At 46.1% G+C, this 27,908-nt stretch overlaps 1 protein-coding gene across 2 annotated transcripts; it reads left to right on the forward strand.

Moving 5' to 3' along the window:
• Positions 1–27,700, forward strand: LOC106582762 (protein DDI1 homolog 2). Of its 2 annotated transcripts, XM_014166165.2 has the most exons (10): positions 2–438; positions 912–1,041; positions 1,336–1,617; positions 7,355–7,481; positions 7,668–7,795; positions 17,107–17,235; positions 20,778–20,881; positions 22,707–22,899; positions 24,302–24,352; positions 24,973–25,210. In XM_014166165.2, exons 1-9 carry the CDS (start codon positions 301–303, stop codon positions 24,310–24,312), a joined length of 1,242 nt encoding a protein of 413 aa, XP_014021640.1. In that variant the 5' UTR covers positions 2–300; the 3' UTR covers positions 24,313–24,352; positions 24,973–25,210. The 2 variants fall into 2 exon arrangements, with proteins under 2 accessions (XP_014021638.1, XP_014021640.1); XM_014166163.2 differs by lacking the exon at positions 24,302–24,352 and having other exon boundaries at positions 1–438; positions 24,973–27,700.
• The last annotated feature ends 208 nt before the right edge of the window (positions 27,701–27,908 follow it).

Below are 27,908 nucleotides of genomic sequence, written 5' to 3' on the forward strand. Positions count from 1 at the left end.
ACAGCGTCTAGTCTGCCGGAAATTCACACGAAGAAGAAGAATACGGCAATGAGAAACATAGGCTAGTTATCAGTATTTGATAAGACACGGCAGTCCTCGGTGTATTTACCAAGCTAGCTACTATCCGTGAATACTTCAATATGTCATATTAAATTGTCTTTATTGAGCGTTTGACTGAAACAAGTTTGTACGTTCACAACGATACTGACATTATAGCCACGGAAAATTTGCTAACACGCTAGCTAGTGTCAACAAACTGCAAGTGACTAACGGGTTCAAGTGACCCTGCCCAAAAGCGCGATGCTGGTAACCGTTTTCTGCGCACCGAATGATCGCTCGGAAATCACATTTTCTCTCGATGTGTCTCCGGAGCTTGAACTTAGAGATTTTGTTGCTCTGTGTGAACTAGAATCAGGAATCCCTGCTGGGGAAATTCAGGTGAACCACTAGCTAAAACATGCTAACTAGTTGGCTTAGCATAAACGTGTTAGTAGCTAACGTTACATTAAGAGATTGTTTTATATCAACCAGTTAGTTAATTCAACATTTTAATTATCCAGACAGACTTGACAGTAGTAGCTTGTTAGGAATAATACATTGACGTTGCTTGTCAGAATTAACTTTATTGTTCGTCTGGTCGCTAGCTAACGTTAGTTGTACCATAGTTATTAGCCAACTTAGCTAGCCTATGATCATGTGTCAACCGTCTGAGAACACAACTTCTACTGACTCATATAACATTACATGTCAAGCTGTCCATTGTTTTGCTTGCCACTTTTTGATTAGCAACCTAGCTAACTAATTGAGGTGGTCTGGCCATCAGACAGCATTTTAATTTGTCCTTTTATTTTTCGTCCAGTGTGGAAAGGGAATGTTTATTTTTCCCCCCTGTGGCCCTTCCCTCTATTCAGATCACATATGCAGAGCAGCCTCTGAAAGACCTGACCCGTGCTTTAGGGACCTATGGACTTAAGGATGGAGATGTGGTGGTGCTTAGACAGGCAGACAGAAGGCCACCACCAGCACAATCAGCCTTCCCAGGTAAGGTCAACACTGTTGGGCGAGACAGATTCCGCACCGGTTCTGTCTCTGCCCTGTTACAAGGTTGCAATTATGGGAGGAGTCCAGCTGCTCTAGTGCGAGTTTGGCGTGCAGGAGTGGTTAACAGACCTATTAACCTTGCACTTCAGTTCTCACATTTTTCGTTATTTATTGGTCCTCAGTAATGGCTCACTGTTATCTCAGCCCAGTTGTCTACCTGGCATCTTACTGAACCTGGAACCCTCTGTCATGCTCATACTCTCCTACCCTCCCTGTCTCTTCCCTCTCCCCCAGGTCTCCCACGTATTGACTTCAGTTCCATCGCAGTCCCCGGCACTTCTTCTGGTTCCAGTCAACGGTTCACCCGTAGACAGCAGCAACAGGCCCCAACCTCACAACAGCAGCGCTCTCCACCCCCTGCTGCACCCCCATCCCTACCGGGCTCTGCCTCCTCTCCTCAGGGTCTGGATGACCCCGCCTTACTGCAGCAGATGCTCTTGGCCAATCCACACGAGCTGTCCCTGCTCAAGGAGCGCAATCCACCATTGGCTGAGGCCTTATTGAGTGGAGACCTGGGTAAGTGGGGATAGGGGATAGCATCAACCCTTCTCTTTTGGTGTTGATTATCTTGTCATTATAAAGGCTTTGGTTAGATATCAATGGGAATAATGGGTCTTAAAAGGATACCAGGATCTTGGAAATTAAGCCCTTTATCTACTTCCCCAGAGTCAGATATTATGTTTCACTATATTGGATCACTCCATTATATTAGTATCACTCCGCAGCAAAGGGATACATCCGAGGTGAGGATTTACAGATTTACTCCAGTGTACACCTGTGTCACGGCTGAGGTCCACCCATATATATAGACCCCATGGGCGTGACACACGTTCTTTCATTTTCTCGGCGGACGTCCGTATGGTTTGAGGTACAAATTCTCTGAAATTCGTTTGGTAAGTCACTGGTAAGTGTAATATCTTGTGTGGAAGTATACTTACTGGCTGTTTGCAGCCTGGAGCAGCTGGCCACATGGCCAGCCCCTCCTCTTGAGTGCTCCACTCGCTGCGCACGGTTGATCTGTATCTCCTGCCCGTGGTTTGTCGTGCTTGTGTTTCGTTAGCGTTACACTACGACTTCGTGTGCATCCTTTAATATATTGGTGGCTCTTGCTGCCACAGACTGTATTTACCTTACACAACTTGCCGACTGGCTTGTTCTGTGTGTGTTGTGAATTGCTTAACATGCTGTGACCGCGCCATAGGCACGGGTTCTCTGCTAATTACTCTACAATGTTTTTTTTCTCTTGTTCTTTCCCCTGCAGAATGTAAGAGCATCGTGGTGGGCTTCCACTACGTTGAGAGATTAACTTTGGAGTTCTTTAACGGAGTTACTACATCATATAGTGCTGTTTTTACTGCTTGGATATTAAACCAGCTAGGTAATATTGCAGTTGGCGTAATAATATTTTTTTAAATCCTCCAAGCGGGTCACGACATAAGCTCTCCTAGGGCGTCGGACCCCTGCTCCGTGGCCTTGCTGGCTTGGCTTGGCTGAGCTTATGGCTTTCCTTTGTGACAGGTAATGGTGGTATCCCCCCTGGAGATCCACATTCCTCGTGTATGCACTGCCTAGGTTTGAGCCACGTGGAGAGGGTGGTGGAGCACCCCACTGGATGCCTGTTTTGTGTGGTGTACTAAGAACGCCTGCACCTGGTGCGATTGGAGGCCGTGCGTGAGTGGGTCGGCCAGGCTCAGGCTGGGGACGAGCTCCTTCCCTCAGGAGTGGTGCGCCAGCGAGCTGTTAGTCCCTCTACTGGCCACAGTACCCCTCCCAGGAAGTGTGGCCGGAGCCACCGCAGGCAGAGCCCATCTGCTGCCAGTCCTGGACGGGGGCAGGAGTCGAACCGCTGGGACCACCTTGAACGGAGGGCCCATGCCCTGCGTCAGGAGGTTGATAGCTTCGATGGCGACGACAGCTGTTCCCTGTTGGCCAGTGATAGGCTGTTCCTGGGGGATGATGCTGGCACTGTTCACCACCGTGAGCGGGGCTGACAGACCATCAGAAGCCGGGCGGTGGGGCTTCATCGCCCCCAGCAGCTCGAGAGGCTATGAGGGGCCTACTGACTCGGGTAGCCACTGCACTGGACATCAAACTGGTGAACTGTGGTGACTCCATCTGTTCCCATCTCTGCTGAGTTCTGCGAGGCCTGGCAGGAAAGCTGGGCCTCTGCCTGGGGGTGCTTCTGACTCACAGCAGAGACTGGACCATGGGGTTATGGGGTGGGCGCAGAGTCACTCTGCCTCCGGGAGTACCCGACCACGGACTCCATGATAGCTGCCACGGTCCTCCCGGACCGGGAGATTATAGGGCGGGACCTGTGACTGAAGCCGGGACCCCCCCAGAGTCTTTGATGCGGACTTGAAATCCACCTATGGGTCCCTCTGCTCTCTTGGCCGCCTTACCAACACGGCCATGCTGCTGCAGGCCTACCTGCAGACTGTTGCCCTGGCTGCAGTGGGGCACAGAGGAGCTCCTCCGGGAGGCGATGAAGGTGTCTCGCCTGCTTTCCCTGCTCCAGAGGGATGTGGCCCGCTCCAACGGACGTGCCATGGCGCAGGTGGTTACCTTTCGGCACTATCTCTGGCTGGCCCAATCCCGTCTGCCAGCTGCTCTCCAGAGCAGGAGATGGTTCATGCCGCCTCCTCAGGCCACTGGTCCAAGGCAGACGGACTGTCGCCACCCACCTGCACCCGAACAATGGTGGGGTCCCTCTCCTGGCCCATCGGCTAGTGCTGAGGAACGACAGCGGGGTGGGGCACAGACAGGTCCTGGCAAAACCCCTGACACACCCTGCCTCGGCCACTTCTCCTGGTCTCAAAGGGCAAAGTGGGAGGAGTGTGTGGGGTCCTAATGGGTGTTGTCCACAATGCTCGAGGGGTACCGACTCCAATTCCGGTGCTGGCCCCCGTCCTTCAGGGGCCTTGGTGTCACCACGGTGGCCGACCCCCTGAAGAAAACCCTGCGGCTAGAGATCTCCTCACTCCTGGACAAGGTTGCCATCCGCAGGATCGAGAGTTCAGAACGTCTAGGTGGGTTCTACTCCACTTATTTTGTGGTCCCAAAAAGAGATGGACGGTTTCTACCAATTTTGGACCTCCGCAACCTCAATGGGTACTTAAAGGTACTGAGGTTCCACATGCTATCACCTCTGATTCGCTTTCAATGGGAGGAATTACGAATTCATGGTTCTTCCCTTTGGCCTTTCCTTGGCACCCCACACTTTCACAAAGTGTATGGACGCTGTCCTGGCACCTCTCACGTTCCGAGGGTTGTTGATCCTCAATTACCTGGACGATTGGCTGATTTGTGCCCCAACCAGTACTCAGGTTATGTCAGACAGACATGCTCCTGACCCACATCGGCAGGCTGGGCATTACTGTAAATGACGAGTCGGCGTCTGACGCCAACCCAGAGGGTGGCCTTCATTGGCATGGAACTGGACTCAGTCCTCATGAGAGCATGCCTGCCCACCAGAAGGGTTCAGGCGATCTTATCTTGCCTCGAACACTTTCGGCAGGGGCGGATGGTATCCGTCCTAACCTGCCAACGCCTGTTGGGCTTGCTGATGGCTTCCTCGTTGTTGATTCCCCTGGGCCTGCTCCATCTCCTGCCTCTTCAACGGTGGTTCAACTCCCACCGGCTGCAACTGAAGCGCCACCGTCACCGCCAGCTGTGGGTGACCACACAGTGCCTCAGGGCATTGTTGAGGTGGCTCTGTCACTCCTTTCTCTTAGGTGGGGTAGAGATGCTGAGGATGTGCCGCTGGTCAGCACAGACGCCTCCCAGTTCGGCTGGGGGGTGTGACCAAGGGTAGGTCGGCCAGCGGCTGTTGTCTACCCCCTTGGAGCGGCAGGCACATCAATACACTAGAGCTCTGAGCTGTACTGCTGGCCCTGCAGTCATTCCTTCCACATCTGAAGGGAAGACATCCTGGTGAGAATGGACAACACCACAGTGGTGGCTTACATCAACCATCAGGGTGGACTGAGGTCGCACCGCCTCTATCTTATGGCACAGGAGATCCTCTGGGCTCAGGGACGTCGAGCGTTTCTACGTGCAACGCATGTACCTGGCATCCTGAATGTGGCAGTGGATATTCTCTCGAGGGAGGGCCCGCCACCTTGGGACTGGAGCCTACATTCCCAGGTGGTGCAGCACCTGTGGGACAAGTTCGGAAGGCGCAGGTAGACGTATTTGCCTCCCTGGATAATGCACACTGCCCCGTGTGGTACTCCATGTCGGAGCCACCAGGGCCTCTGGGCTTGGATGCTCTGGCTCACGATTGGCCAGGGCTGGAGCTTTATGCATTCCCCACTTTTCCCTGATCCAGGCTGTGCTGGACAGGACCAGGTTGAGCATCGTCTGCTTGTGGTGGCCCCATACTGGCCCAGACGACCCTGGTTCAGCCTTCTCCTGTCGCTGTTGTCTGGGACACCTTGGAAACTTCCCCTAAGACCGGACCTGCTGTCTCAGGCCAGGGGAACTCTGTGGCATCCGAGGCCGTGCCGTTCAGTGGCCAAGCCCACAATGGTCCATGTTAGGACTACAGGAGGGTGTAATGAACACCATGCAGAACGCAAGGGCGCCGGCTACAACCGCAGCATACCAGTTGCGCTGGCGGTTGTTCTGCTCATGGTGCACTGGTATTGAGGTTGTGACCGAGTCATGCGGGGTGCAGTATGTCCTCCAATACCTGTAGTCTCGCTTTGATGAGGGCTTGACAGCCTCTACACTGAGAGGGTATTTGGCCGCTATATCTGCCTGCCATGCGGGGTGGATGGACAGGCCAGTAGGGCGCTATCCCTTGGTCTCCAGGTTTATGAAGGGGGTTGTCGCCTGCGTCCAGCTAGGACTCGCTCCCTGGCGAGCTGGGATCTGGATGTGGTATTGGCAGCTTTGGCTAAGCCGCCTTTCAAACCCGTTGGAGTCTGCCTCCCTGAAACAGCTCTCTATGAAGGTGGCTTTCTTGGTAGCGATTACTTCCATGAAGAGGGTGGGTGAGCTCCATGCTCTTCCGGTAAGTTCTGAGTGCTACCGGATATACTCTTCCCCCTGGGGTCTATCTCTCTGCCCCAACCCTTCATTCCTCTCAAAGGTTCTGTCAGACAGGCATGTGAACATCCCTTTTATCCTGTCTGCTTACGACCTCCCGGCATGCTGTACCCTGTGAGGGCACTGGCTGCCTATGTGGAGTGGACACGGTCAGTGAGAACAACAGACCAGCTCTTTGTCTGCTATGGTGAGAGAGTCCTGGGGGCTGGGCTATCAAAGCAGAGGCTCTCACTGGAAACGGTTACGACAGCATACCACCTGGGCTGGCAGGCCAGTGCTGGAATCTGTGGTGGCACATTCAACACGAGGTGTGGCTGCGTCCTGGGCTCCACTGAGAGGAGTGCCCCTCGCTGATATCTGTGCTGCGGCCAGCTGGGCTTCCTCTTGCACCTATCGGGTAAATGTGTCACCTCCCTCTGCGGTTGGTTCAGCGGTCCTGGGCATCGCGTCCCCTTCTGGGGACTGTACCGGGTCCCCCTTCCACATTGATGGCCCTGCGTCTCGGTCCCACGCTGGGACTTCGCCGCTGGCTGGCCAGGTCCCTCTAGCACCGACTAATCTGGTATGGGTATACCAATATTGGAGGGATTCAATATAGTGAAACATAACGAAGGTTACGTATGTAACCACGGTTATGTGAGCTATTTGGATCACTCCAATCCTCTACGGTGCTAGAGGCGCCTCAAAAATTATGTAGCGAAAGTGTGTCGCGGCCATGGGGTCTATATATAGGGGCGGACCCCAGCCGTGACACAGGTGTACACAGGAGTAAATCTGTAAATCCTCACCTCGGATGTATCCCTCCGCCGCGGAGTGATGCCAATATATTGGAGTGACCCAAATAGCTCACATAACCGTGGTTACATACGTAACCTTCGAACTCATGGATACCATTTTTATGTCTCTGCATGCAGTTTGAAGGAAGTTGATAACTAGCATTAGAGCAATGACTGAAAGTCTATGGTTACTGCTAGCATGCTAGTAGATACCATAGACATCCAGCCATTGCACTAATACTAATTAGCATTGGCTGGCGAAACTACCCCTAACTTCCTTCATACTGGATGCAGAGACATAAAAATGCTACCAATGAATTCATCTGACTCTGGGGAAAATAAAGGGCTTCGTTGCCAAAATCCCGAAGTATCCCTTTAAGTGTTCAACTAGGAGCTCTAATCATGTTTCTGACTGCCTCCCGTAGAGCGTTTCACCAAAGTGCTGTTGGAGCAGCAGCAGGATCGGGCTCGCAGAGAGCAGGAGAGGATCCGGCTTCTGACTGCCGACCCATTTGACATGGAGGCCCAGGCCAAGATAGAGGAGGACATCAGGTACTCACACAGCCAAGAGGGGAAAGGGAAGGGTTGGAGTCAGAGACGGCCTCAGTCAGGGTCTCTTCTGGAAACAATGTACTAGTTTACGTATTGAATTTTGCCCTCTGTTTAAACTATTTGAGAAATGTAGGTATTCATGTACAATTGCTTTCCTTACATAATCACACACAATTTGTACTTCAGGCAGCACAACGTAGAGGAGAACATGACCATTGCAATGGAGGAGGCCCCAGAGAGCTTTGGCCAGGTGGTTATGCTGTACATCAACTGTATAGTCAACGGGTACCATGTGAAAGCTTTTGTTGACTCAGGTAATGCATACTAATATTTTCTTCCTCAGTGCAAAGCATAGGCTACTTTGACTAGGGCAATAGGGAAACAATTCAGTTAAGGGTTTTTGTTTTGTGGTGTCTAGTACAGTTTTCCTTGGCTAGTTTTGACAGCTTTGCTCTTATGATGATATTCCAGCTATATCCACTACTGTTCAGTCTGCCATATTTTACAATTCTCTGTAAACCTTTTTGGCTCCTCCTTCCTATTTCCCATTCTTTCATCCACATGCTCATATTCTCTCTACCACCTCTGACATCTCTTGATTTAAAAAAAAATGTTCCAACTTGCTTGCCCGCACTCCATACATGTGCCCCATCTGTTTTTGCCTGCTCTTTCCTACTTCTCCTCTCATGCCCCCCTTCCTATGAAATTAGCAGATAGAATTGAAGTCTATCAAATAACATTACCTGCATCATTTCTAATCCCCCTTTTTATATATTTATATGCCCATACCATAACCCCACTGCCACCAGGGGGTACTCTGTTCACAACGTTGACATCAGCATGTACTGCGAAATTCTCTGAAACGACGTTGGATGTAGCTTATGGTAGAGAAATTAACATTCAATTCTCTGGCAACAGCTCTGCTGGGCAATCCTGTAGTCAGCATGCCAATTTGTACGCTACCTCAACTTGATACATCTGTCGCATTTTGTTACAAAACTGCACATTTTAGTGGCCCAGCACAAGGTACACCTTTGTAATGATCATGCCGTTTAATTGATATGCCACACCTGTCAGCGAGACAGATTATCGTGGCAAAGGGGAAATGCTCACTAACAGGGATGTAAAATTTGATTCTTTTTGTGCGTACGGAACATTTCTGGGATATTTTATTTCAGCTCATGAAACTTGACATGTTGCATTTATATTTCTCTTCAGTGTGTGTACAAAACTTTTGCACCCCCCCCAATGCACTCAGAGCAGCCTCAATTTGTCAGGGCATGGACTCTACAAGGTGTTGAAAGCATTCCACAGGGATGCTGGCCCATGTTGACTCCAATGTTTACCACAGTTGTGACAAGTTGGCTGGATGTCCTTTGGGTGGTGGACCATTCTTGATACACACGGAAAACTGTTGAGCGTGAAAAACCCAGCAGCATTGTAGTTCTTGACACAAACTGGTGTGCCTGGCACCTGCTACCATACGCTTTTCAAAGGCACTTAAAATATTTTGTTCACCCTCTGAATGGCACACATACACAATCCATGTCTCAATTGTCTCAAGGGTTAAAATCCTCCTTTAACCTGTCTCCTCCCATTCTTCTACACTGATTTGAAGTGGATTTAACAAGTGACATCAATAAGGGATAAAAGCTTTCATCTGGTCAGTCTGTCATTGAAAGAGGTGTTCTTAATGTTTTGTTCACTGTGTGCGTGCAGTGCGTTCGGAAAGTATTCAGACCCCTTGACTTTGTCCACATTTTGTTACGTTACAGCTTTATTCTTAACTGGAATACGTTTTTTCTCATCAATCTACACACCATACCCCATAATGACAAAGCAAAAACAGGTAATTTTCTTTGCTAATTTATCAAATAACATCACATTTACATAAGTATTCAGACAAAATACTTTGAAGCTCCTTTGGCAGCGATTACAGCCTCGAGTCTTCTTGGGTATGACGTTACAAGCTTGGTACACCTGTATTTGGGGAGTTAATCTTATTCTTCTCAAGCACTGTCAGATTGGATGGAGAGCGTCGCTGCACAGCTATTTTCAGGTCTCTCCAGAGATGTTAGATCAGGTTCAAGTCCGGGCTCTGGCTGGGCCATTCAGAGACTTGTCCCAATGACACTCCTACGTTGTTTTGGCTGTGTGCTTAGTGTCGTTGTCCTGTTGGAAGGTGAACCGTCGCCCCCAGTCTGAGGTCCTGAGCGCTCTGGAGCAGGCTTTTCCCCCACGTTTCATAGCGGTCGCTGTCCACAGTTCTGAAATGTCAGTGCGCTGTTGAATTGGCGCCTTTTCCTAGACCAATGTTGCTATGTGCATAATAGCAAAGTTAGCAAGCATATTGGTTCACAGTTTCCGCTCAGCCCAGTTAAAACTGTTCGCTGCTCTGGCACCCCAATGGTGGAACAAGCTCCCTCATGACGCCAGGACAGCGGAGTCAATCACCACCTTCCGGAGACACCTGAAACCCCACCTCTTTAAGGAATACCTAGGATAGGATAAAGTAATCCTTCTAACCCCCCCCTTAAAAGATTTAGATGCACTATTGTAAAGTGGTTGTTCCACTGGATATCATAAGGTGAATGCACCAATTTGTAAGTCGCTCTGGATAAGAGCGTCTGCTAAATGACTTAAATGTAAATGTAAATTGGTGTTGAGAACAGTGCAGAGGCAGCAGCGGAGTTGGGAGATGAGAAAACAGACCTTGCGTTAATTGTCTATGAAAAGTGAGGAGAGGTGAAACCCCATCTTAATTAGGTCTATAATCAATATCCTAACTGTTAAATGTGCCTGGCTTTATGAATCATCCATATGTAGTACCAGTCAAAAGTTTGGACACATCTACTCATTCAACGGTTTTTCTTTATTTTTACTATTTTCTATCTTGCAGAATAATAGTGAAGACATCAAAACTATGAAATAACACATGGAATCATGTAGTAACCAAAAAAGTGTTAAACAAATCAAAATATATTTGAGATTCTTCAAATGGCCACCCTTTGCCTTGACAGCTTTGCACACTCTTGGCATTCTCTCAACCAGCTTCACCTGGAATGCTTTTCCAACAGTCTTGAAGGAGTTACCACATATGCTGAGCACTTGTTAGCTGCTTTTCCTTCTCTCCGCGGTCCAACTCATTCCAAACCATCTCAATTGGGTTGAGGTCGGGTGATTGTGGAGGCCAGGTCATCTGATGCAGCACTCCATCACTTTCCTTCTTGGTTAAATAGCACTTACACAGCCTGGAGGTGTGTTGGGTTCATTTCCTGTTGAAAAACAAATGATAGTCCCACTAAGTGCAAACCAGATGGGATGGTGTATCGCTGCAGAATGCTGTGGTAGCCATGCTGGTTTAGTGTGCCTTGAATTCTAAATAAATCTGTGTCACCAGCAAAGCACCATCACACCACCTCCTCCATGCTTCACGGTGGGAACCACACATGCGGAGATCATCCTTTCACCTACTCTGCGTCTCACAAAGACATGGTGGTTGGAACCAAAAATCTCAAATTTGTTTCCATCAGACCAAAGGACAGATTTCCACCAGTCTAATGACCATTGCTCGTGTTTCTTGGCCCAAGCAAGTCTCTTCTTATTATTGGTGTTTTTTTGTAGTGGTTTCTTTGCAGCAATTCGACCTTGAAGCCTTGTATAACCACCATCGAGCTCTAGGCCTAAAATAGTCTTAACATACTTAGGCCTATATTTCAATGATAGATACAGTAGCATGTACAAGTAATCATTCATTCGTTCATGTCATCACACAGGCTACGAGTCATTCATGATTTGAAATGCAATCAAGTAAAATAAAATAACAAAGCGAACCTTGAATAATTAGCATAAACAATAAATCAACCGTTCCATTTCGGCAATTGCATTCACAACTGTTTTTAGCCTTTGCAAAACACAACAACAACATTACAACAGACTCTGGTTGTTGTAATGTTTAAAGTGTCCCAAACAGTCAGGAAAAATTACATGGTAATCTAACAGCACGCGTTTGGCACACGTAATAGCTCCTTATTTTTCTTGACTTCCAGTATTTTCTTCAACTAGTCAAATTTATTCCACACATTTGATTCCTTTACCTGAGCAACCAGTAAACATTCCATTTTCAAGTTTTATTTGTCACATCCTCTACATACATTTTGCTGTCACGTGTTCGGCGTTTATAACCAATTTAATGATGTGATTATGATATGCTATAGGTAACGCCCTATTCGTCTCATGAATGTGATGCATATATGTGTCACGTAAAGAGAGCAACGGTTAAGGGAATAGGGAATTGTTTTCCTAAACATATGAGGGATTTCGGTAACATAACTTTTCAGTTAGAAAATACTAAATTATATTGCAGCTTCAGCAACACGAACAGCACTATAAATACTGTTTATGTTCTGTGGTGGTCGCTGCAGCAGAGGGAGACAACGGGTGCTAGTCAGTCACTCGCTGTCGTTTTTTGTTTTTTTTACACAGAGCAGCAAGTCTGAGCCCGGCACAATCAAATCAATTGCGGTCGGACTCCCTGTAGTCATTTGTGTGTCTTAATTATTTCATCAAACAGTGCGTTTAAAGCAAGTTCAGTGCATAAAGTTGATTTGATTAAAACACATAGGATGTGTCTATATGAACAAATACACGTTTAAACATTTCGACCAATCGATTGGTCGAGAAAACAGACGACACTCGGTTGACCACGATTTTTTTTGTTGTTGCCTAGAAGGCCAGCATCCCGGATGTACCTCTTTACTGTTGACGGGTGTTTTGCGGGTACTATTTAGTGAAGCTGTCAGTTGAGGACTTGAGGTGTATTTCTCAAACTAGACACACTAATGTACTTGTCCTCTTGCTCAGTTGTGCACCGGGGCCTCCCACTCTTTCTATTCTGGTTAGAGCCATTTTGTGGTGTTCTGTGAAGGGAGTAGTACACGGCGTTGTACGAGATCTTCAGTTTCTTGGCAATTTCTCACATGGAATAGCCTTCATTTCTCAGAACAAGAATAGACTGACGAGTTTCAGAAAAAAGGTCTTTGTTTCTGGGCATTTTGAGCCTGTAATTGAACCCACAAATGCTGATGCTCCAGATACTCAACTAGTCTAAAGGCGGCCAGTTTTATTTCTACTTTAAATCAGAACAACAGTTTTCAGCTGTGCTAACATAATTGCGAAATGTTTTTTTAATGATCAACTAGCCTTTGAAAATTATAAACTTGGATTAGCTAACACAACGTGCCATTGGAACACAGGATTGATGGTTGCTGATAATGGTCCTCTGTACGCCTATGTAGATATTCCATTAAAAATCAGCAGTTTCTAGCTACAATAGTCATTTACAACATTAACAATGTCTACACTGTATTTTTGATCAATTTGATGCTATTTTAATGGACAAATAAATGTGCTTTTCTTTCAAAAACAAGGACATTTCTAAGTGACCCCAAACTTTTGAACGGTAGTGTGTGTATTTCCTAATCGCACTGGACTCCAAGTGTATCGGTTAATCAAATCACTCCAATCTTAATTCCAACACTGATATCCACAGACTAACCCTTCTTTCGCAGTACACTATCATTTTACAATTTCCTTTTGCAATACATCCTATTTTGCTGTGACGTCTTACGAGGGTCTTGAACCTCTACATTTGTACCATTTCTACTGCGATTGCCCTAAAATGAAATATTTTACCTAAGTGTATAATCATATTTCCCATTGATTGGTGGTGGTTTTTCAGATCTCCTAACAGTACTGTTTGTTTGTAGGTCCTTCTGAACACCGTCATTATGACTTAACAAACACTCCTGGACCTGACTCAAAGTGAGCCACTGAAGTACAAAAAGAGATCTATTGATTCAGTTGTTTTGTGGCAGTCTGCACAGGGCTGACTTTTCAATGCCCCAAATATTGAGCATTATTTTTGTGGCGAGAATTTTATATATGTTTTTAAATTGACACAATCTGTTCTTTTTCAATTTTCATTTTTTTTTTATATCAGTTCATAAACCCGATGCCATGGTATTGGGACATAAAAAATCTGTTTCAAACTAGCTTACATTTTTATGCAGAATAATTGTCAAACCTCTCAACCTTAAGTGAAACTGATACATTTTACGATTCGTACTAGTCATTTTAAGCCATGCATGGTTTTTCATTGTGGAGGCAGATGCATTAATTGTTTTTTTCTTTTGAGCATTTGCCTAATTTTTGTAGCAGAGCTGCGAAGAGTTGGTTATACTTTTATATTGAGCATACATCTCCATACACCTTTGTTAATAGCTTGTGTGACCATTTTACCATCCTTATTTACAGTGTAATTTTTAAACATGATACCTTCCTTATACATTTTTTTCCCCAAGAAAATTGGTATTTTCTCTAAGTACATTGGAGTTTAGCTGTGTTATTTGCTGTAATTGTTCTGCCTCTTCTGGAGGATGAAATTGGAATTGAATACTTTAAACAGGGATTTATTTTCAATCCACCGGAAATGGTTGGTTTTAATCTGTATAACGGCAAAAAGCACCCCTTTTGAACATTGGATGTGCCTCTTAAGCAATGTTCACACTCCAGTCCTTAATGCTCAAATTAGTTTTGTTTTTCAAATCCGGTTTGGGATACTGACTGTCCAAAAGTTACAAGGGACCAAATCAGATTTGTGTGTGTTCAGACAGGAATCATTTGGCGACATGTCTACTCTCATTTGTCAAGTAACGACAGGTGTGTGCACAGTGGTGTAGGCTGATTGGTGTTGCTCGTGCTTCCAATATCTCATAAATTATGTAACAAGCTACAGTTACGACAATGCCTGCCATGGATGTTTCCCAGTTCAAATCAAAATCAAATCAAACTATTTGTCACATGCGCCGAATACAACAAGTGTAGACCTTACCGTGAAATGCTTACTTACAAGCCCTTAACCAACAGTGCAGTTCAAGAAGAGTAAAGAAAATATTTACCAAATTAACTCAGGTAAAAAATTATAAAAAGTAACATAATAACAAGACAATAATGAGGCTATATACAGGGGGTACCGGTACCGAGTCAATGTGCAGGGGTACAGGTTAGTTGAGGTAATTTGTACATGTAGGTAGGGATGAAGTGACTATGCATAGATAATAAACAGTGAATAGCAGCAGTGTACAAAACAAATGGAGGGGGTGTCAATGTAAATAGTCCGGTGGTCATTTGATTATTTGTTCAGCAGTCTTGTGGTTTGGGGGTGGGAGCCTTTTGGTCCTAGACTTGGTGCTCCGGTACCGCTTGCCGTGCGGTAGCAGAGAAAAGTCTGTGATTGGAGTCTGACAATTTTATGGGCTTTTCTGACACCGCCCATTATATAGGTCCTGGATGGCAGGAAGCTTGGCCCTGGTGATGTACTGGGCCGTACACACTACCCTCTGTAGCACCTTACGGTCAGATGCTAAGCAGTTGCCATACCAGGCGGTGATGCAACCAGTCAGGATGCTCTCGATGGTGCAGCTGTAGAACCTTTTGAGGATCTGGGGACCCATGCTAAATCTTTTCAGTCTCCAGAGGTGGAAAAGTTGTCGTCGTGCCCTCTTCACGACTGCCTTGGTGTGTTTGGACCATGATAGTTCATTGGTGATGTGGACCCCAAGGAACTTGAAGCTCTGGACCCGCTCCACTACAGCCCCGTTGATGTTAATGGGTGCCTGTTCGACCCACCTTTTCCTGTAGTCCACAATCAGCTCCTTTGTCTTGCTCACATTGAGGGAGAGGTTGTTGTCCTGGCACCACACTGCCAGTTCTCTGACCACCTCCCTATAGGCTGTCTCATTGTTGTCGGTGATCAGGCTTACCAGTGTTGTCGTCAGCAAACTTAATGTTGGTGTTGGAGTCATGTTTGGCCACGCAGCTGTGGGTGAACAGGGAGTACAGGAGGGGATAAGTACACACCCCTGAGGGGCCCCGATGTAGAGGATCAGTGTGGCAGACGTGTTGTTGCCTGCCCTTACCACCTGGGGGCGGCCCGTCAGGAAGTCTAGGATCAAGTTGCAGAGGGAGGTGTTTAGTACCAGGGTCCTTAGCTTAGTGATGAGCTTTGTGGGCACTATGTTGTTGAATGCTGCGCTGTAGTCAATGAATAGCATTCTCACATAGGTGTTCCTTTTGTCCATGTGGGAAAGGGCAGTGTGTGGAGTGCGATTGCGTCATCTGTGTATCTGTTGGGGCGGTATGCGAATTGGAGTGGGTCTAGGGTATCCGGGAGGATGCTGTTGATGTGAGCCATGACCAGCCTTTCAAAGCACTTCATGGCTACCGGCGTGAGTGCTACGAGGCGGTAATCATTTAGGCAGGTTACCTTCGCTTCCTTGGGCACAGGGACTATGGTGGTCTGCTTGAAACAGGTAGGTATTACAGACTAGGTCAGGGAGGTTCCAAATGTCAGTGAAGACACTTGCCAGTTGGTCCACGTATGCTTTGAGTACACATCCTGATAATCTGTCTGGCCCTGCAGCTTTGTGAATGTTGACCAGTGTTTTTAAAGGTCTTGCTCACATCGGCTACCGAGAGCGTTATCACACAGTCATCCAGAACAGCTGGTGCTCTCGTGCACGCTTCAGTGTTGCTTGCCTCGAAGTGAGCATAAAAGGCATTTAGCTCGTCTGGTAGGCTCGCGTCCATGAGCAGCTCGTGTCTGGGTTTCCCTTTGTAGTCCGTAATAGTTTTCAAGCCCTGCCACATCCGATGAGCATAGTGTAGTAGGATTCAACCTTAATCCTGTATTGACCCTTTGCTTGTTTGATGGTTCGTCTGGGGCCATAGCAGGATTTCTTATAAGCGTCCGGATTAGTGTCCCGTTCCTTGAAAGCGGCAGCTCTAGCCTTTAGCTCGATGCGGATGTTGCCTGTAATCCATGGCTTCTGGTTGGGATATGTACGTACGGTCCTCCAGTTGCGTTGAATGTTAAAAATCATAGTGCAAGAACACTTTTTTTAAGATGATCCAACTTTCAAAACGAGTCCTTTTTGGCTAGCCATAGAAATCAACTAGCTAGCTGTTTAGCTTTCTAGCACATTCACTCATTTGTTTGTAAGCAATTAACAAGCTTGTTAGCTACCCCAGTAGCTAGCAAGCAACAAGATATGCCAAATAAGTCTAGAAATAAGTTGAGGGCAATTCAGATTTCACCATTCAAGTCGTATGGCCAGGAATCAGATTTGTATCTGATTTCAAACCACCTACAAAGGGGGTTTGAAATGTGACTTAAAATATCTGATTCCATGTGCTCTTTGGCTGTTTAGACTGCAGGAAAAAGAAACACATATTTGAATCAGATATGCCAAAAAATGTGATTTTGAGTCACTTAAAACAAGGCTTAAGTAGCCTGCTGGAAAACCAGTTTGGATATCATTTCGGTGTAATGGAGGCTTTAAGAGGAAGGTTTAATGCCTTTTAATATTTAAGATGTAACCCTCAAATCATGTTCATTATATAAATATTCCTGTTTTAACTTTAACTGGTTTGCCATTCCAGATCAAATGAAGAAAAATTCTCGCATGATTTGAAAAAGGGTTCTCATGGAGTTGGTAGAGCTCTTCCTTGTATTTGTTCTCACACCTCTCTCTCTCTCTTCCGTTGCCTGCTCCCGCTCATCCAGGGGCCCAGATGACCATCATGAGTCAGGCGTGTGCCAAGCGCTGTAACATCATGCGTCTGGTGGACCGACGGTGGGCTGGCATCGCCAAGGGAGTGGGCACCCAGAAGATCATTGGCAGAGTACACTTGGGTGGGTATAGGTCATGTCTCAAAGAGAGAACCTTTCCTAAGGATGCACAACATGGCAGTGTTTTCCACAAGCACATGGAGTAGCCAGCCAAATAGAAAAGGTTGCCAGACAGGCCACCTCGGGGGTTACGAAAGTTTTGCCAAACAAGTTCCATTTTGGTGCCCTGTAGTACATTCTAATGCTATATTGTATTTTCAACCAGCAACTATCAGGAAAGAACACTGATCACATTTTTTCACACTTCCAGTGTTAGTTTCATCAGCTGTTTTACAATATGAAATGGCTGAAACACTGGAAACTTCATTCTGACTGCACTGGGCCTTTAATGAATCATGTAAGAGTCTGCTGACTTCCACAGGCTTCAAGCTTCCTATTAAGAGGTACACTATATAAACAAAAGTATGTGGACACCCTTTCAAATTAGTAGATTTGGCTATTTTAGCTACACCCGTTGCTGACAGGTGTATAAAATCCAGCACACAACCATGCGATCTCCATAGACAAACATTGGCAGTAGAATGGCCTTACTGAAGAGCTCAGTGACTTTCAACATGGCACTGTCATAGGATGCCACCTTTCCAACAGTCAGTTCGTCAAATTTCTGCCCTGCTAGAGCTGCCCCGGTCAACTGTAAGTGATGTTATTGTGAAGTGGAAACGTCTAAAGCTCGCCGCCATTGGACTCTGGAGCAGTAGAAACGCGTTCTCTGGAGTGATGAATCATGCTTCACCATCTGGTAGTCCGATGGATGAATCTTGGTTTGGCGGATGCCAGGAGAATGTTACATGCTCGAATGCATAGTGCCAACTGTAAAGTTAGATGGAGGATGAATAATGGTCTGGAGCTATTTTTCATTGTTCTGGCTAGGCTCGGACCAGTTCCAGTGGAGGGGAATCATAACGCTACAGCATACAATGACATTGTAAACGATTCTGTGCTTCCAGCTTTGTGGCAACAGTTTAGGGAAGGCCCTTTCCTGTTTCCGCATGATAATGCCCCCGTGCACAAAGCGAGGTCCATACAGTAATGGTTTGTCAAGATTCGTGTGTAAGAACTTGACTGGCCTGCACAAAGCCCTACCTCAACCCCATCGAACACCTTTGGGATGAATTGGAACGCCGACTGCGAGCCTAATTGCCCAACATCGACCTCACTAATGCTCTTGTGGCTGAATGGAAGCAAGTCCCTGCAGCAATGTTCCAACATCTAGTGGAAAGCCTTCCCAGAAGAGTGGAGGTTGTTATAGCAGCAAAGGGGGAGCCAACTCCATATTAATTCCCATGATTTTGGAATGAGATGTTCGACGAGCATGTGTCCACATACTTTTGGTCATGTCGTGTATTTTCTCAACCATCTGCAATACAGGTATGATTGAAGAATGAAGCAGGTGTTAAAGATGGGCTTTGCTACACAGAAAGCAGCAGTTGACTACTCCATTGTCAATACTTTGATTAGATAAGTAGACCTTTGTCAATATCTTAGAAAATACCACATACAGTGTTGTGAACAAGTATTTGCCCCCTTTCTGATTTGATTATATTTTTGAAGCCAAATGAATGTGTCTCTTACCGATGAGATTCGGTATGCTACTGACAAGTCACTCACTTTAAAGGGATACTTCATGATTTGGCAATAACTAGCGTTGGCACAATGACGAACTCTATGGTAACTGCTAGCATGCTAGTAGAGACCATAGACATTCAGTCATTGCGCTAACACTAGTTAGCATTGGCTCGCTAAATTCCTTCACATAAAAATGGTATCCATGAGTTAATCTGACTGGTGAAGTAGATAAAGGGCTTCATTGCCAAAATCCCTAAGTATCCCTTTGTCAGGACCGTATGGCAAGTACTAGAGTTAATTTCGAAAATCTTGAAGTAACTTGTCCCGACGCGATACCATGGACATATAACTACGTTGTATGATTTATGAATGGCAAGGTTATGAGATCAGTCAGTTTGACACCTTTTTATAAACTGGTCAAGCTTTCTGTTTGTCAATTAAAGCACAGTAAATGGCCTATGCTTACATTTACAGTTAAGTCATATGGCAAAGGTTATGAGATCAGTCAGTTTGACACCTTTTTATAAATTGGTCAGCTTTCTGTTTGTCAAAGCACAGTAAATGGCCTATGCTTACATTTACATGTAAGTCATATGCTCCAGCACCATGCCTGCATATGAAACACGCCAGGGTCCAACATAAAAATAAATCCCACTGGCCCTTTCAGGCCAGTTAGCCAACAAAAATCTACTGGCCCGAACAGAATTCATACTGGCCCAAACATGGTGTTTTTAAATGCATTGGGGTCATGCAGGGTCTATCAGTTGGCATGCTCTTTCTATATCAAGCTATTAATTGGCTACATCTGGTTATTATTGTATTTAAAAACGGTGTAATAATTTAGCAATGCAAGTCATTGCTCTCATTAGAAATGTATTAATTGCATTCGTTTTTGTTTCTAAAGTATGTCATTTTGAGAAGATGTGAAAATAGGATGCTGCCCCTTTAAATATAAACGTTCCAAAAGAGATATCAACTAGGCTAGCCAAGATGAATGCTAGGTGTCCTTTTGGAGCTTTCTTTTTGCAACAGTAGCCAGCAATTTGCTAGTATGTAAACTTATTTAAGGTTTACTTTTGTTAATCCCTTTCCCTAAAATAAAAAAAGCTCAGCTAGTAGATTGATGGTGGATTTTTATTTTTGCTCTGGACAGCTCGCGTGTGCGGTGTGAAGGCGTCAACTCATGTACTGCTCGCGTGCTCGAAGTTGACTCGCAAGGAGTGTGGTGGTGTGCTTGAATGAACGGCCAATCGTATTGAGCAAATACAAATAGCATGACATTTACACGTGTAGTCTTCAAATGGTAGACAGCGACAGAGCAGGGAGATGTTGAACTGGAATGCATAAATGCGCTGAAAAGTTACGTCACTGACCAGATCCACTGGTCCAACACGTGGTTTTCCCGGCAAAACTGTCGTTCCTGCACGTGAAAGAAAATACATGAATGTGCCAGAAAACAATATGCCAAGTGGATTTCCGACTCATCGTTACCACATTATATGGGACGTGCAAATTCATGCTCTCTCCCCCTGTGTAAAGACATTTGACTGCAACCACAACACACACACCTACCGAGAGGCGGAAGAGACAGCACTGTCAAACCAGCAGTGTTTCCCTGTCATTGCTCACTTTGTGACTGACAAGCAACTGTCATATCAATAGATCGATAGAATATGCATATCGTTAATTCTAGTGGGAGAGGGCTTGGCAGACTTTTTTTTTCTGACTAGCTAATTTATTTATAATTAGCCTAGTTAATTTAGGTGTAAAAAGTACCCGGCTGAAAACGAGCCTAACAGCCTGCGCTTGTTGAAAAAACAGAACATGGTATTTCTCCACAATCAAGTGGCTCCTGCTATGTTTACCTTGTTTTATCTAATCTGTCGAAAGAAATGATATTCAAACCTCTAGCAAATGTTGATGGTAGCATCTGTATCTGATAATGGCTAAAAGTGAGGTGTGTGTGTTTCCCTACCCAGCTCAGGTCCAGATAGAAGGGGACTTCCTGCCTTGCTCCTTTTCCATCCTGGAAGACCAACCTATGGACATGCTGCTTGGACTGGACATGCTCAAGAGACATCAGGTCAGATCCCTGTACCTGTCCCTCCATTTCCATGAACACGACCACGTATACAGTGCATTCAGAAAGAATTCAGACCCCTTGCCTTTTTCCATTTTTTTCCCCTTCCATTAGCCTTATTTTAAAATTGATAAAAATAAATCCTCAATCTACACACTACGCCAGAATGACAAAGCGAAAACAGGTTTTTAGAAATGTTTGCTAATTTATAAGCAAGATTTGGAAAGGCACACACCTGTCTATATAAGGACCCACAGTTGACAGTGAATGTCAGAGCAAAAACCAAGCCATGAGGTCGAAGGAATTGTCCGTAGAGCTCCGAGACCGGGTTGTGTCGAAGCACAGATCTGGGGAAGGGTACCAAAAAATGTCTGCAGCATTTAAGGTCCCCAAGAACACAGTGGCCACCAAGACTCTTCCTTGAGCTGGCCGCCCAGCCGAACTGTGCAATCAGGGGAGAAGGGCCTTGGTCAGGGAGGTGACCAGGAACCCGATGGTCACTCTGACAGAGCTCCAGAGTTTCTTACAGAAGGACAACCATGTCTGCAGCACTCCATCAATCAGCCCTTTATAGATGAGTGGCCAAATGGAAGCCACTCCTCAGTAAAAGGCACATGAGAGCCCGCTTGGTGTTTGCCAAAAGCCAGCGAAAGGACTCTGACCATGAGAAACAAGATTCTCTGGTCTGATGAAACCAAGATTTAACTCATTTTCCTGAATGCCAAGTGTCACATCTAGAGGAAACCTGGCACCATCCCTACGGTGAAGCATGGTGGTGGTGTCACGAACTGGTTAGTAGCCCATAACAAAAAGGGAGACAACACAGAGTTCGAGGAATAACAAAAATATATTTATTGACTAAATGATATACAATTAACAAGTGTGTGTGTGTGTGTGTATGTGTGTGTGTGTAGTCAGTAATCACTGGTTACGTGCATAGATAGTGATCATGAGCAGTGTTGAGGTGCCAAAATAAACAAGCCACAAAATGCCACAACCAAAAATAGTGTGTCTGCATGGACAGTCTCCTCAATTAATGGGGGAAAGATGTATTTATCCCCAGGACACACTCGAGTCCATTTCGCTGACGACTCCCGGCTCCGCCCACCGACATCCTATTAAGGAAAACGAGAGCAAAGAGAGAGAATTCGGCAGACAGAGTGGGAGGGTCGTCACAGTGGCAGCATCATGCTGTGAGGATGTTTTTCAGCGGCAGGGACTGTGAGACTAGTTAGGAGCAAGGGAAAGATGAATGGAGCAAAATACAGAGATCCTTGATGAAAACCTGCTCAGGACCTCAGACTGGGGCAAAGTTTCACCTTCCAACAGGACAACGACCCTAAGCACACAGCCAAGACAACGCAGGAGTGGCTTTGGGACAAGTCTCAATGTCCTTGAGTGGCCCAGCCAGAGCCCGGACTTGAACCCTATCAAACATCTCTAGAGAGACCTGGAAATAGCTGTGCAGCTATGCTCCTCATCCAACCTGACAGAGCTTGAGAGGATCTGCAGAGAAGAATGGGAGAAACTCCCCAAATACAAGCTTGTAGCGTCATACCCAAGAATACTCAAGGCTGCAATCGCTGCCAAAGGTGCTTCAACAAAGTACCAAGTAAAGGGTCTGAATACTTTTGTAAATGTCATTTCAGCTTAATTTTTTTTTTTTATATAGATGACTGGGGAAAAAACTCAATTTTAGAATAAGGCTGTAACGTAACAAAATGTGTGAAGTCAAGGGGTCTTGAATACTTTCTGAATGCACTGTAAATGACATCCTAACTAATCCCAGTGTTTAAACTACTGTTGTCTATATATCCTGCTACCTCAGTGTTCCATTGACCTGAAGAAGAACACATTGCTGATCGGGACAACGGGCACAGAGACCCGCTTCCTGCCTGAGGCGGAGCTGCCAGAGTGTGCCCGGTTGGCATACGGGCCCGAGGGGCGCGAGGACGCCCAGCCAGACGAGATCGCAGACCGAGAGCTGGCAGAGGCACTTCAGAGATCTGTACAGGAGAGCGGTAAGGAACGCGGTCTGGGAGAGGGCTATGGTGATTCCTAAGCTCTGCCTGCACACTCTAAAGCAGTCGACATTACTGCAGCAGAGACATGAGCCAGAAAGCACATTTGCATTTAGCTTCTTTACTCCTGAGCCCTGTTTCTGCAGTCATCAGCATTCTCAGCAGGGGTTGGAACCAAAGTTATTTTCCAATCGTTTAATTCTGGGGGGGGGTTTCATTCCAACCAGCAAAATAAACTTCCTAACTGGTTCGAACCCCAAAAAAGATACCGGTTTAGATCGTTCCTTACGTTTAGCTCGTTAAATTACTTCACCAATCAGTGCGGATAGAGCAGGCAAGCTAGTTGTTTACATGCGTGATGGACAGTCAAGTGTTGCTTATGGTGAAGATGCAACCAACATTTTGCAGGTGGGGAGAGAGCGAGGGTTGAGGCATCTTATCTGAATTAGGCCGACAGAATTATACCTAAGAGGAGCAGCTTCAATGGAGGGACTTTAAATGTACTTTGATCTAGCTCGCTAACTGCTTGTGTGTGCAGAGCGACACCAGAATAAAAACACGTCTTACCTTTTTGTAAGTAATAAATTCAACGTTAAGTGTTAACTAGGCCTATGGTATCCTTAACTACCATTTTAAAAAGTTAATCCATTCTTCTCTAGCTAATTAAAAATCTCTCGCCCTCTAGCTAATTAAAAATCTCTCCCCATCTTCTGAATCGAGCTTGTAACGCCAGTACTGTAGCCTATGCTTCGGAGGGGAAGGTTGCCTAAACACGCACAGAGTAAGACTTCCAGCTTGCAGGCAGACGATGGAATACATTTCTGAGTGACAGAGTGTTGGCTTTGAATAGGCGTTTTGTTGTGGGACTAGAAAAAAAAGTATGGAATGTAAAATAATGTTATTAAACGGTTCTGTTCCGGAACAGTATGGATCACTTTCGTTCCAGGTTCCATTTCAATCCCTTGAAAAAAAATCTGTTTTGGTTCTGTTCCCTAAACTGGTTCCAACCCCTGATTCTGTCACATACATGATCACTGCATGTCATCACCTCAAAAATAAGCTTTATAAATCAGACCTAGGTATGAAATCAAAACCTGATCTGTGGTTGGATTTAGTCTGTTTGGTTCTGTAAATGCATTTGGTTTAACAGTTCTTCTTTAAATAAGTAAAAAAAATAAACTGAAATCACTCTGCGGACCAATTTAGCTTATGGAGGAGGATTTCTGACAGGTCCTGTGATCACTCTGTGACCTCTAGGGTCATAGGTCAAATAAAGTTATCTTGGCTGACACTGTTCACCACTATGTGAACAGTCTGACAGCGCGGTGCATGCTTTGTGTTCGAGTGCTAACTCTCTGCGTCCCTTTGCATGATGTGTGGTGTGTGGCCTAACCCTGAGCAGGACAGCACTGATGCATTTGGGGAGACAGCTGGAGAGGGCCTTACCAACCAGGTACTGCAAACCTACAGAGAGAATCAATGCTAAGTCCATCACCCATATTGTCTTTTCTGTTGCAAAATTGGATTTTGGGCTTTTTGGTGAAAAACCAAATATTGGTACGATATGAATAAATCCTTTGATAAATGGTCAATAGTATTTACCATGTTTTTCAACTTATTTTAAAAAGTAGAGGATGCAATCACTGATTAAAAGGGATTGTTAGAGATTTTGGCAATGAAGCATGCTAGCTGTTCCTGTAGACTTCCAGTCATTGTGCTAATGCTAACTTCCTTTATACTGGATGCATTGACATAAAAACAATTTTTTTGCACTATTGGTTAGAGCCTGTAAGTAAGCATTTCACTGTAAGGTCTACACCTGTTGTATTCAGCGCACGTGACAAATAAATTTGATTTGATGGTATCCACGAGTTCATCTGACTCTGGGGAAGTGGTTAAAATCTCAAACTATCCCTTTTAAGGTCTCTGCATTTCAATGTCATGTTTCATTTCAGAAGCTGGCATGGACAAACTATGCATGTTGTGTGCAAGAGTGTTTTGGTCCATAGCTGGTTTCAATTGTTGTTCAACTACTGTTACATTCTAAAACTGATCTCTACCCTCACATTGCAGGTGGACAAACTACCTCACCGGAATCCCCACCATTCCCAACGCTCAAACCCCCGAACAACATGCCCCTGTCCTCCCCCCTTTTCCCCGGTCACCCCCGGAGCCTTGCCCTGGACCGTTCTCAGTCTGCTCCAGCCTACATGCGCCAGGCCGGGGCCCCAACACCAGGGCAGAGCCAAACCCAACCTGGTTTCCTGGGTCTCCCCATCCCTGGGCCCTCATCCCAGGCCCAGAACATAGCACCTACAGCCCAACAGTCTCCTCTCTCAGACCCAAGCCCTACCAACCCCACCCAGCCACTCCTACCCACCACCCCCACTCCCCCGGCTCAGGATCTGTCCACATGCGCCCCTCCTGCAGACAAGTATGTGACTGGCACTCCCACCCTGGGAGGTTCAGACAGTCAGATCCCTCCAGAGATGTGTGGCTCTGAGAAGGCAGAGAATGGCTCCCTGTCCCCCCTCCCAGAGGAAAGCCTCCCAATTCAGCCCATGGAGCAGCAGGAGGACATGTCAGTCACCACCACAGATCACCGGATATGTCTGAGTAACCCAAGTCAGCAGAGTGGAGAAGGGGGTTCCCACCGTCCCATCTCTAATCCCCCATCACTCACCCTGGAGCCCTGTCTTTCTGGATCCACATCTGCAGAGATGGATTCTCCCCCTGTCTCCTCCCAGAGCACTGTGCAATCAGAGAGGGACCAGCCAGAGGGGGAGCGCTGTCCCAACTCAGACCAGATCCCGTCTCTGGCCCAGGCCCTGAGGGAGCTCCATGAGCTGCTGGTGTCTAACAGCTGTGGCCTGTCCCCCCAGGACCGTAGTGCCTCCTGCTCCCCCTCACACAGACAGGACGCTGACGGACTCAACCACAACCCCACCACAGAGCCCCAAACCCTGATGCCTGAAAACACCACACAACTCTCCCCCTCTACTGCCATTATAGCTGGTGCAGAACCATGCGATGCCAAAGCCAACCATGCTGCTGCTATGTCTGACGGAGGGCCTCCTCCTGACTGTGTCCTGCCAGGCACCTCTGCACAGGAGCAGAGCCTGGAGACTAGGAACAGGGCACAGGCTGAACCAGGAGCGGGACAGGGAGAACCACAGTGTCCAGACAACTCCAGGGGGGAAAGGAGGGCTGACGGGTATGGGCTAGATGCCAGTAAAAACAGAGGGACTGTGTCTGAGGTCCAAAGTCCCTCGCCCTCTTCACTCCAAGCAGACCTGGAGTTCAGGGAGCCCCCTGAGGGGCAGCAGGGGAGGGGCGTGGCAGACGGGAGAGCCTCTGCCATTGACAACCCAGACACTCCCAGCCTCCATCCTGAGCCAACACAGCGAAGCCCTCTGTCCATGGCTGTGGGTTCACCTGAGGACGACTCCGGCGTTTCGCCCCGCACTTCACCTCAGGCCCTGGGCCCCCAACACCCCTCCTCCTCTCCAGCCCCTCTCTTCTCTGCTCCACATCCCGTTACCGAACAGTTTCCGGCTGAGCACATCCAGAGGATCCAGACAGCTGGCTTCTCTGCCAGAGAGGCTGCAGAGGCACTGGAACAGGCCCAGGGCTGTGTGGAGCTGGCTCTGCTGGCTCTGCTGGCCCGCAAGATCACTGTGCCCACCTAGACACTCACGACATTACAATCATATGGGAGGTCCAGCCTCTTGTCAACATGGGTTTCATGTGTACTCTTGTCTTATTGTTGATGGTGTCATCTGAATCCCCCTGGTCTCGCAGCCACTACATGCTAAAGGCGAAATGCTTTTTGTCTATTGGTTTCTCACAGACCATACAACAACAACTTATTTGTTCCTAGATTGAGCCAATATGATCGGAGTTGTGTTTGCATGCAGCAGTAGGTGCCTATTTCATGGATTTTATAGATTGGTAGATTGATTTCCTTAATCCCCCCCAACCCTGTATATACGTATTTTATTCTAAACACAATTGAACTGCCCCATTGACGAGAAAATGTTGGTAAATGTTTACATTTGTATGTAAAATGGCATTTGTTTAAAGGGCTGAAGATTAACCTAAAATAGTATGTTAAAATGTCCGATTTGTGAGTTATTGCTCCGCTAAACATTTCATTTGTTTTAAATTGATGTTTGATTTTAACAACTCAGATTCTGATAACCCACAAGACAGTTAAACATATTACACTGTGGAAATGACTGCATTTAAGAAGCATTGCTAACTGCTGATCTTTGTCTTTCTGCCGATGTTAGCATTTTGTAATATGACACTCAAACGTGATTATTGCCAATCCTGGGGAACCTGGGTGTTTTCATGTTTAAAACAGCTTGCACAAGAAATTAAATCAAGCAGCACTACCCTTTTTTTACTTTCTACATGACTTTGTTGATAGAGGAACATCACCATAGCCAAGGAGTTAGAGTATTGAATATTTCTGGAGATTGTGCAGATAAAGGATAAGGAGGTCTTCAAATATAACAGCATGTATAAAATGAACATCTTTGGAAATGTGATATGGACATTAAGAGGGGTTTTGGTAGTTCCTGTTCATATTCAGATATATGTAGAACTGGAAATCTCTCCCACAGTCTACCCTATCCAGCTGTCATCATTTATTCATATATCCATTATCAACTTTTTTTTATTTTTTTTATTGTATTATCTGGATCATATTCATATACCAACATCGTGGAAGGTTTAATTATTTTGTTTTATCTTGTACTCAATTGAAACTCCCAAATAAAGTAAAACTGGTTCTTTGTATTGTATGTGTGTGGTTTATGATATTTCTAAAGAATGGGTGTTAAAAGATTAAAGTCATGTTTTGCTAATTTGTCTTATATTTGTTCTTTGCTCATAGTTGCGTTTGCATATTATGCAAATGTACAAGTTAGTGAATTAAGCAGACTTGTTTTTATGGCGGCGAGGGGAAACTGATTAATAATGGGCAGAAGGCACCACCTGTAGAC

The sequence above is a fragment of the Salmo salar genome, chromosome ssa22 (genome assembly GCF_905237065.1).
Source record: "Salmo salar chromosome ssa22, Ssal_v3.1, whole genome shotgun sequence".
In the NCBI taxonomy this organism is placed as follows: domain Eukaryota; kingdom Metazoa; phylum Chordata; class Actinopteri; order Salmoniformes; family Salmonidae; genus Salmo; species Salmo salar.

Bases quoted from the DNA above. Each gene is read 5' to 3' on its own strand.
- LOC106582762 (XM_014166163.2), top strand. From the start codon at position 301: ATGCTGGTAACCGTTTTCTGCGCACCGAATGATCGCTCGGAAATCACA. The intron at 439-911 runs GTGAACCACTAG...CCCTCTATTCAG, and splicing joins TCCCTGCTGGGGAAATTCAG to ATCACATATGCAGAGCAGCC. The intron at 1,042-1,335 runs GTAAGGTCAACA...CCTCTCCCCCAG, and splicing joins AGCACAATCAGCCTTCCCAG to GTCTCCCACGTATTGACTTC.